Raw genomic sequence first — 10,578 nt, 5'->3', positions numbered from 1 at the left:
GGGGCAGGCGGTGCTCCGCCTAGCGGGGTGCTGGCTGCAGGGTGTCCTTGGGGAAATCCCTCAAGCTGGACGCCGCCGTTGGAGCCTTCTCCGTGTGCTGTGTTTCAGTGGGAGCTTTCTTAACATGGCAGCCACGTGAGCACTCCGCTGCTTACAGGTGTGCCCTTCGTCACCACGGGTAGCCCTCGCCCCGTTTTCTGTGAGGGAGGCTCTGTCACCGCTCCTTTGAGGGGTGCGGAAGCTGAGGCTCAGAGATGGGAAGCAGCTCGCCCAAGGTCACACAGCATGTGCGGCTGAGCGCTGCTGGGCCAGGACTCATGTTCTGACGGTGCGGAGGCCACAGCACGAGGCGCAGAGACCCGTGCTCCGGGCCAGGCGCCTCCCTCCCTCCCTCCCTCCCGCGTGGAAGAGAAGCACGGTAGTTAGGAATCGGCTCACCCAAGTCCTTGGGTTTCAGGATGTTTTATAGGAGGGGTTCCCACATGGGGTGCCCCGGGAAATGGGTTTCCAGGCGTCTTGGCGCAGAAGACACTAGGTGGGACGAGCCTGCCCGCCCACCATGTCCCTGTCCGAGCCCCGCAGCCCGGTGTCACCCGGCACCGTGGGCAGCCCCAGGGCCCCGCGCGGAGGGTCACGGCGCCCCATTGGGGCTGGGTCTTCGGTGGCACGTGGCACGCAGCGTCTTTGGCACCGGGGCCCGTTGGGACGAGGTGGCCCTTGTCCACTCCGGCAGCTGCCTGATGGCTTCCTGCCCCCACGAGCCGCTGCTTCTCCTAAGCATTTTCATGACTGTTTCAAACACGTAGGAAATGTAGACGGAAATATTCCCCACCCAGGTTTATAGCTAAATAAGTGCCTTTAGATCTGCTCCCAAGAGGAAGACTTGTCTGCGTTTTAAGTGGACTTGGTGAACGGTGCCCCCTGCGCGGGGGCCTGCGCTGGCCGAGAGGATGCTGCCGGCCGCCCCGGAGCGCACTCTGCTTCCAGAACTGTCTGCCACGATGTCCGCCGCCCGCTCGCCTGGGGAGGACCTTCCCCACCAGGAAAGAGCGGCGGGCGGGGAGTAGCGTGGGAGGCCCCACACCTCGACAGAGCCCGTGGGGTCCAGTGGGCTGGGTTAGAGGAGATTTAGCCAAATGGGTTGGGAGTGGATGTAACGCGCGCGTGCCCTTAGCAGCTGGGCTGGGCTGATGTTCAGGGTCATTGGGCGCCAATGCCCGGGCTGGAAGGGTAGCCCTGTTGCTGATGTCTGTGTAAGGATGAGAGCCTAGTGACAGGACCCCCATACATTTGAAGGGCTCCCTCTCCCCTTCACCTCTGCTCTCCCCATCAAGGTTCCTCTAATCTGACCCCACAGGAGTGGCGCAGCCTTGGTGACCTCCAAGGCTAACCATTAGTGACCCCGGGGGTGGCTCTTCTTTGAAGGTGTGCATTTTCAGATTCTCAGGGTGGGGATTAGCCAGCGAGGGCCGGCCAGGGGACCTTGCTGCCCCGGCCTTCGGTCTGTCTCACCTGATCGCGGGAGCACTCCCTGGTTCCTGTGTGTGTGTGAATGAGCGGATGGTGACCCAGGTTGCTGTCTCCCACCCCGCCTTGGCCGAGTGGGAACGCGCACCCAGGTGAGACGGCCCATCTGCCGCCCTATGACAGGGTCTGAGCGCCGGAGCTGTCCTCTATGGACACACGGCTTGTTTTCTTGAGGTTTGTCTTCCGTAGCTTGAGGACTGAGTGTTTGCCTGTTACCAACAGACAAAGACCGGGTATGCGTGTGTGTGTGTGTGTGTGCGTGTGTGTGTGTGTGTGTGTGTGTGTGTGCCATCCCTATCGGGCCATTACGTCAGCAGGAGGAATCCTGGATCGCCCCTTCGTGGACATGGTGGGGGTGAGAGGACCATGTGCCTCCCACGCTCGGTCTGGTCCCTCACAGCCGCCCTGAGCCCCGGGGCACCTGTGCCGGGGCAGCGGGGAGAAGCATGAGGAGCGCCAGGGGTGGCCGCTCGCTGCGGCCTAAGGTGATGCTCTGACTGCTGTGTGCCCATCCCGTTTCACCACCCAGTTCGCCCCACTCGGCGCCAGTGGCTCAGAGCTGTGCACCCCTCAGTGAAGTGGCTCTCTGGCTGCCAAGGACGGAGCGCTGCTGCTGGGGAATGTAAGTCACTAATAGACTGGAAAACACTGAAATGCGCCGCGGTGCCGAGCCGGATCCAGCCCAGCGTGGTGCTAAAAGGCTAATAAAAATCCACCAATTAATTGTGACAGCTCAATGGAAAATTATTCAGTTGCGAACAGGGGCAAGCAGCAGCTCCAAAGGAGGAAGGGAGATGTTGCCATGGTAACATCAATACAGGTCTTCCCAGCAGTTGAAGCAGCCCGGGAGTGAGAAGCGTCAGACTGCGGAGTCTGACACAAGACAGGTGGGGCGGGGGGAAGGGGGGGCGGGAGGGGGTAACACACCAGAGCAGTCTTCTTAGCGATGCTCCACCTCGCCCCAGGCCCGGCCGCCCCTCCGCACGGAACAGGCTTCCCGGGCAGAGAGCTGCCACAGAGCGCTCCTGGCTCGGAGGAAACCAGGGAGGGGCGGCCAAGCACAGGAGGAAATGCACCCCGCATGTGTTTCCCTCCCCCTCTGGCCATGGCCGTTTTACCAACAGCCAATTAGGGGGGTGCTGGGAGGTGTGCCGTTTCCATCGCCCCAAAGTGCGGCACCGGCAGCCCAGGAAAGCCCAGTTCCCGGGCACAGAGGGCCTGGAGGCGAGAGGCAGGCAAGCTTCCCCTCAGCGTCTGCGGTTGTTACAGCTTTTATTTAAAAGGCCCACACACCACATTTCATAGTCGGAACATTTGCAATGCAGCCTTGCTGTAGCAAAAACGTATTTCTCGTTCATCCCCCAAGAGACACTTGACAAAGACGGTGCCACCGAGCAGGACGGTCCTCAGGAGGGCGGGCAGCTGGTTCGAAGGGCCTCTCGAACCGCAGCAGGGTTCTTGCCGGAGGGAACTTGTGTTAAGGGGTGAAGAACGAGATCGCATCTTTAACTTGCAGAGCCACACTCGACCCAGTGAAATGCACTCCTCCGCCATCGCACTTGGATGTCAGCTCCAGACATCGCTATGGGGACTGTCAAAACTTCGATTACCCCACTGTGATCAGTCTCCTACCTGCAGCTCGCAGCCCGCTGCCTGTCCATGTGCACGACCACCAGGGCCGAGGGCCCTCAGAACCGCCGCAGGGAGGCGCCGAGACAGACCCCTGGCAGCGGCTGCAGGGGGCAGCTTGCTTTTGGTCCCCTCCTTTAGGACACCACGCAGGTTTTTGCTTCAGCAAAGTTGGAAATCAAAAGCACCACCACCTACCCAGTCCTACGGCTAATCATTCACGACAGCAATACCCCCCTTTGCAGGGTCTCCGCGGCGGGGAGGGGCCGAGGAGCCACCGGGCCGGCCGCCCCGGGCCCTTCACCGCCGGCCGAAGCGGAAGCTGAAGCCGCCTTTCTTCCTGCTGTAGCCGCTGAGCTCCCCGGCCAGCGTGCCTAACGGGCTACCGGCCTTCTCGCCGTCGGCCAGGTCAGCCAGGAGGAGGCCGGCGGCCCCGCGGCCCTCATCCTGCCTCCCGAACCGGAGCCCGAAGCCGGCGCGCGCTCGGCCCGACACCTGCAGCTCCTTGGCCGTGACCAGCAGGGCGTGTGGGTGGGGCGCTCTCGGCCACGGAGGGGGGCCCCACGGCAAGTGGACCGCGCGGCCCCCGGCCAGGTGGGCCCAGCTCATCTCGCCTCCAGTGCCACCCGGGGTGTCCACGGGCGCTTCTCTGTCCAGGAGAGGGAAGCAGGCGCCCAGCGGCAGGAGCAGCAGGCAGGACAGGAAGTGGGGGTGCGCCATCTGGCCCGGAGGAAAGAGGGAAAGTTACCGGCGGCTCACGTGGCCCCCGCACAGCGCTGGTCGCTGCTTCGCAGGCCCGGGCAGCCCGCCGAGGCCTCGGCTGGGGCTCGGCTGGGCCCAGCTTGCGAGCAGCCTGGGAGCAGCGGGAAGAAGTGTCCCTGCGTCGGGGGACCGGGCCTGTACTCCATGGCAGGTGGAGGCGCTGGCGGCACCCATGGGCTGGTCTCCCTCTCCTGCCATCTCTGGGTTTGACGGCAGAACCGCGAGGGCCTAATCCCACCGCGGCCGGAGGGGCCCGCAGCAGCACACAGGCCGCCCCCGGGGAGCTGCGCACATTTGGGTTCATTTTTCTCTTATAATAATTACTGGCTCTCGAGCCGTATCATCTCAGCCACGGAGCGGAGTTCAGAGCACAATCTCTCGGTTTCGACTTGGTGGTAAATGGGTCCAGCGAAACTGTTCAGCTGGGACACTCTAATGACTAACTCGGAAACCAGCTGCTCCCAAAAGCAGGAAGCGGATTTGATGAGCCTGGTCCAACTCAGATACCCACCTGGAGGGGGGCGTGTAAGGTGGCTGGGGCGCCAGTGGTCCCCCCTTCATCTTCACAATAAACCTCACTTTTAGGCACTGTCATTTCCATTTTCCACCAAGAAAACGGTCAGAAAGGCTGGGAGATTGTGCCAGGTCACAGCCTGAGAATGAAGGGCTCCGACTCGTGGCCTGTGGCCTGTGGCCTGTGGCCTGTGGGCGTTGCTTTCCGTCCACGGCTGAGACTGCCCTTACGACCACCCCACCTCCCGGTTTTCCGTACCCCTTTTCCGGGAGGCAGCAGGCCCACCCCGGTGACTGGCCCCAATCTCACAGCGTTACCTGTGACAGTGGGGGGCAAGCCCACGTCTAACGGGGCTGGGCTGAGGAATTGCTGCATGGGTGGTGATACGAGGGGGGTTTGAACCCCGATTAGAACTTCCCGACATGCCCCTGCCTCGGCCGTGACTGCTCGTTCCCTCGCAAAGGAAGCCTTTTGGGTAATGACCGTGGGAGTCAGGTTGGCTGGCCCTCGGAGAACCGAGGCTGGAATAAAGCTGGGTGGGAGAGGACACCCCGGCTCCCGGCGCTCTCTCCAAGACATTCGGTGTGAGCTCAGCGAGCAAGCCTTACAGAAGTCACAAAGCAGCCCTCCTCCGCCCCAAGCCAGCCCTCCTCGGCTTCCCCCCACCCCCCACCCGCCTGGGAGCCCCTCCCTCGGGCCTGGGCGGACCCCCCCACACACACACAGGAAGCACTGCGACAGCTGCTGGAGCTGGAGGCGCCCTGAATGGCGGATGGATCCGCGTGGGGATGGCCTGGGCCTCAGGAAGGGGGACCTCTCAGTGCACAGAGGGAAGTGGCCCTTCTCAGCTTTGGGGGTCACGGACCCTTTTAAGAACCTGGTGGAAGGTTGGGACACTCGCCACCGGAAATTGAGCCCCAACTTCCAGGGTGTGGCAGGAAGAGCCTGGGGTGGGAGCCCCGGGCAAGTGTGCGCTGGCTCTCCAGCTCTCCGGCTGCAGGGTGAGGGCCCGGCCCCCGGCCTGGCCCGAGGGGGTCCTGCGGGAGCGGGGCTGTACTCACCGCTGCGGGTGCTCCCAGCGGGCTGCTCCCAGGAGGCTGCCGGGCTCCGGTGCGGGGTGCCGGGCCTCCCTGCCTTATGTAGCTCTGCGGGACTTGCCGCCCGCGCTCTGATTGCCGCACATTCCTGGCCCTGGGATTCCATTGGGGACGCTGGGGTGGGGGGGCAGTGTCCACTGCATTGACGAAAGACCCGACACGGCTGTGGTGACGAGCCCCTCCTTGGGCGGAGAGTGGGCGGCAGCACTAACTGGATCAGGGCACAGGCCTCGATCCCTGCAGGAGGCGTTGGTGCCCCCCTAAGGACCCCGGCCACCCCGCCTTGGTCAGCTCCTGGCTGTCCCGAGAAGCTACGCCTCCCACACCTGCCGCCTGGCCGCTCCCTGGGATTCAGGCGCCCGGGAACCCTGATGGTCCCACTCGTTAGGTGAGAGTTGCTGGTGCCACAGTTCACCGGCTCTGGAGCCCCGAGGAGTCGGTGCCCGGAGGCTGAGCCAGGAGGGGGAGCCCCATGAGAGGGAGCGCAAGGGGCCCGGAGCCCCAGCCCGGCGAGGCCTCCCTGACCCAGTGCCTGGCTCTGTGCCCGCACCTCTGAGCCGGAGGGGCTGCTCGGAGGGGCTGGCCCGGGTGTGTGTGTCCGTGTGTGTGCGCACACTTGACCTCCCTCGTTAGCGCTGGTCGGTCATGACCCCGGTGCTGGTTAAAGATGGGGTGCAGCCTGTGGTGAGTCCCTAACTCACTGTGAGGCCTTGGGCCAGACACTTTGCCCTCTGGGCCTCAGTTCCCCCAGCTGTGCTCTTCAGAGTCCTCGGGACAGCTGCGGGGGCGGGGGGTGTGTGGGGTCAGACCCGGGGGCACCTCCCCGCCCAGGAGGAAAGCTCCCGGGCTGAGACCAGGGGCTCAGGGCGAGGTTCTGCAGTGAGGCTGGCCGCTCGCTGGGGCCCCTTCAGGACTGGGGCTGGGAGCGGGAACTCGGGGATGTGGCCTCCGGAAGTCCAGAGTGTTGGGCACAGGTTTGGGGTGGGGCCAGTTTGGGGGAGACATGAGGAGGCCCCCATATGGCCCACTGATTCCTCAGCCCAGCCTCAGCCTCCACCTGGTAGAGGTGCCTGGAGCCAAGTCTGATGCCGGATTTAGTGCCAAATTTAGGGTTTTCCTAGGTACCCCAGAGCACCTGCCCAAAGAGGGTTTTCCAGTGCACTTCCTGGTCCTCAGAGCCTCAAGGGTCCCCCCCTGGAAACTAGCCCCCCACTCGAGCAGCTGGGGGGTGACAACTGTGACACTTTCTACCACCCCGAGACTCAGGGCCTCCAGCAGTGGGCGGGGGCAGGGTGGGGTCGCCTGCAGCTGCGTCTCAGGACGTCACCCTTTCAGGCTCAGGGCAAAGGGGGCGCCACAGCACTGGGAGAGGGGGCTCCTGGGAAGCCATCCGGAGGAGGGTCGGGCACATCTAGGAGGTCCACACGGACCCGCTGTCCTCGCTTCCCAAAGTGAGGGCTGAGACTGGGCCAGGTCAGGGCCTGGCGGGCGACAGCCTGCTGCTGCCGAGCCCGGGCCCCGCTCGGCTCTCAGATCACCCCCTCTCAGCCCTACATGAGCCCCGAGAACTGGGTCCACGCCTGCCCAGCCACGCACCAGCTGTGGCCTCAGCACCTCCTGTCACTTTCTGAGCCTCCACTTCTCCCTGACGCGGGAACAGTGATGCCCACATCCTGAGGGTCGTGAGCTACGGGAGGCAGGGGAGGCGGCGGCTGCTGCTGGTGTTCAGGAGCCTGGACGGTGCCCTCTCTGTGGGCCTGGCCTTCCAGGGGTGCTGGCTCCTCCTGCCACGAGCACCCCTCCCGTCTGTGTTGGGCACTGTGCGTGGCTAAACCACACGCACCCGTCAGCCCCGAGAACCCGTGACTGAATCACTGAATCTTCCCAGGTGGCCCCGTGAACGGAGCCAGAGCAGCATCCTGACGGGGGGACGGCCGCCGGGAAGGGACCGAGCTGGGCCAGGCTGTCACCTGGGCCCGTGTGGCCTGGCTCGTCCCCAGGGGTTCTGTGGGCCGATACAGAGCTGCCTGAGCGGCAGGACTGTGCCTGTTGGCCGAGGACACGGGAGGGGCCCAGTGTTCCTGCCCCGCGGGGACGAGCAGACACACTGGGTGCGCGGGCGGCCGGGGCCTGGACCCAACGAGCAGACACACTGGTTGCGCGGGCGGCCGGGGCCTGGACCCAACGAGCAGACACACTGGGTGCGCGGGCGGCCCGGGGCCTGGACCCAACGAGCAGACACACACTGGGTGCGCGGGCGGCCGGGGCCTGGACCCACTCGGGCCTCCCACGTAGGCACCCGGTAAGTCCTGGCTTTTATTGAATAAGCTCAGGGGACTGTTTTGTCTTTAAGCCTCAAATTGATGTATGAATAAATAGCCATTAGGGGCTGTTCTTAATAAAGACTCGCAGCTCCTCAGGACTCCAGCCCCAGCCACAAGGGACCCACGGGGATCATGTCACCCTGGGGACCCTGATGGGACGCCCAGGGAGAGCAGCCCGGGTTCACCCCGACGCCCAGCCCCCGGGGCCCACGCTGCTGGGAAGTGGTGCCGGCCCCACCTCGCGTTCCCGTGTGGGCGCCGAGCAGGCCCAGAGGCGAGGCCCGAGCCAGGTGACCACAGACTTTATTAGAGACGGGCACACACCAGGCTTCGTCCGCCGGCCGCTCTGCCGGCCCTCAGGCTCCCTCCCACCCCCTCAGCCACCTGTGGTCAGGGGCAGGTCAGGGCCAGCCCCCCGCTGCCCACCCCCAAGTCCCACAGGTCAGACCTCAGCCCCAGGTTTGCCGGGTCCTGCCAGCTGCCTGGCCCACTGGAGATTGGGAACGGCCCTCTCCCTGCAAGCAGGTGCAGAAACTGAGGCCCGGGCGCCTCGGCCACGTGGGCCAGGACCTAGTGTCCTTTGTTCTGGGGTCAGCGTGTCCGCTAACGTGTCCTCCTGCCAGCACGTTGCTCCTCAAACTCCACAGGACAGTTTGCGGGTCTCGCTCGCGTCCCCCTGGCACAGCAGATGCAAACGGCAGTTCCTGTTGACACCCCTCGCCGGTCCTCCGAACCCCGGGGGACAGGCCTCCCGGCTCCCGGGTCTCTGGCCCCAGCCAGGCCAGCCAGAGGCCTGGGCGCTGCGGGAGGCAGTGCGGGTGGGGGGCCAGGAAGAGGTGGGCGCTGGCGATACCACTTCTCCCCCAAGACGAACGTAAAACCCGTTTTCACGCGGCTGCAGAGGCAGATGCACGTGAGAACCGCTCCCAGCGCTGTCCCTGGCGCCTGCTGACCGCTGAGGTCGCCAGGGTGGGACCCCGGTCCGGCCACCCTCGGGACTCGGAGCTCAGGCCAGCTGGGGGCTCTGGCTTAACTCAGGTGCATCCAGAGTCCGGAAGGCGAGGCCCGAGGCCGCAGGCGACTCCCCAGAGCCTGTCTGTGCTCGAGGAGGAACAGGCAGAATCGGGGGGCGGAGGGGCTTGTGGGCACTGCCTCCGGGTCCCAGTGTGGACACCCCTTTCCTGCGGGCTCCTCTCATCGGAGGAGGAAGGAACGGGGCAGGTGACATGGGATAGCAGAGCCACAGGCTCCCCACCATCAAACGGGGGCTCTAACGCGGCGACCACAGTCCTGGGTGATCTGCACATGTCTGTCTGTCTGTCTGTCTGTCACCCTCAGGTCCCGGTGGAGCTGCCCCCTCCACTGCCTCTCCCAGCGCCTGCCTTCCGGTGGTCACTCCTGTGTGGCCACCTGCTGACGCCACAGCGTGGGCTCCTCCAGGCCCGGGCCCTGGCCAAGTGGGTGTGCGGGGCCCGTCTGTGCTCAGCGCAGCCTTGAAGGGGTGCCCTCCGGGGAGGGGGGCGCTGGCCTGCTGTCCCCACCACGATGGGCTTCATGCCCGTTCAGCCAGCGCTTGGCCAGGCCATGCTCCCTGGTGAGGCCAGGCCTGGGCTGGGCGTGGGGCTGGTGCTCTGGAGCTGGGAGGGTGGGAGTCTCCGGGCTGGCCGCCCTCACCCGTCCCTCTGCCAGGCCCGAGCTGTGGCCCGTCAGTCCCTCTGCCAGGCCCTGGCGAGCCCCCGAGCCTCCTGAACATCCCTCACCAGGCGTCTGTTTGATGACAGATCAGAAAGCGCCTGGCACTGTCTCCACAGCGGCTGGCTCGGCGAGGCTGGCCTCCAGGCCATTTCCAGCCTGGGGCTGCTGGGGAGGGGCTCCCGGCTCCAGCACTCGGGGTCCCCTCCACCTTTGCTCCTTGGCTGGAGGCCCCACAGCCCGTGGTGGTATGTGTGTGTGTGTGTGGGGGGGGCGGGGGGGGGCTGGCTCTTTATATCCAGAGGATGGGAAAGGGGGCCAGCAAAGGGTTCATTTCGAGTGTGGTCCTCCTGTCCCCCATCCCTGGTCCTGCCTGTCTCTGAGCTGCTCTGTCATTGGTCACACCGGCTGTAAGCCCGTCTCTGCTCTGAGCTGAGGGCCCAGAGGCGGGACTTGGTCTTGGCGAGCACCAGGGTGGGCCTAGGCCACAGCAGATGTCCAACAAACCTGTGCTGACCAGCAGGGGGCGGCCTCCCCCCCCCCCCCCCCCCCGCCATGGCAGTCTCTGGGCAGATGGGGAAACAGCCACCAAACTCCTCCAAGTCCCGCTCCACCCTCCAGGCCTGGCCCTCAGGAGTCATGATCCGGGAGTCCCTGGAAGGTGGGGGTGCTACAGCCCCTCCCCGTCCATGCCCGGACCAGTGGTTTGGGACCTGGCCCTCCTCCCACCAGCAGGAGAAGGGAGTGGGGCAGGGCTCCCGCTTCCCCAGAAAGGCAAGAGGCTGGGCACAGCAGCGAAGGGTTCTGGGGACCCCCCAGGCCTGCAGGGACATGGGGTGGCTGGGTGGGGACCTCAGGGCACCGGCCTCAGCCATCTTGGGGCATGAGTTCCGGCAGGCACTGAGCCAGAGCCTGGCCTGGGCACGGTGGGTGGCTGCCAGCACAAGGCCATGGGCACCCTCAGCACCAGCTGCTCCCCAGGGCTCCTGGGGGAGAGGGGAATCTCCAGGTACCATGGAAACGAGGGAGGGGG

General features: G+C 65.2%; 1 protein-coding gene across 1 annotated transcript; it reads right to left on the bottom strand.

Annotated features, from left to right (window-relative positions):
* Positions 1 to 3,456: 3,456 nt before the first annotated feature.
* Positions 3,457 to 3,876, bottom strand: QRFP (pyroglutamylated RFamide peptide; the record flags this gene model as incomplete). Its single annotated transcript, XM_079790959.1, has 1 exon — positions 3,457 to 3,876. One exon carries the CDS (start codon positions 3,874 to 3,876, stop codon positions 3,457 to 3,459), a length of 420 nt encoding a protein of 139 aa, XP_079647085.1.
* Positions 3,877 to 10,578: the final 6,702 nt, after the last annotated feature.

Source organism: Cnephaeus nilssonii (assembly GCF_951640355.1).
Source record: "Cnephaeus nilssonii genome assembly, chromosome: 14".
NCBI lineage: Eukaryota > Metazoa > Chordata > Mammalia > Chiroptera > Vespertilionidae > Cnephaeus > Cnephaeus nilssonii.
The sequence above is the reverse complement of the archived record's forward strand: the minus strand, read 5'-3'. Positions and strand labels throughout refer to the sequence as shown.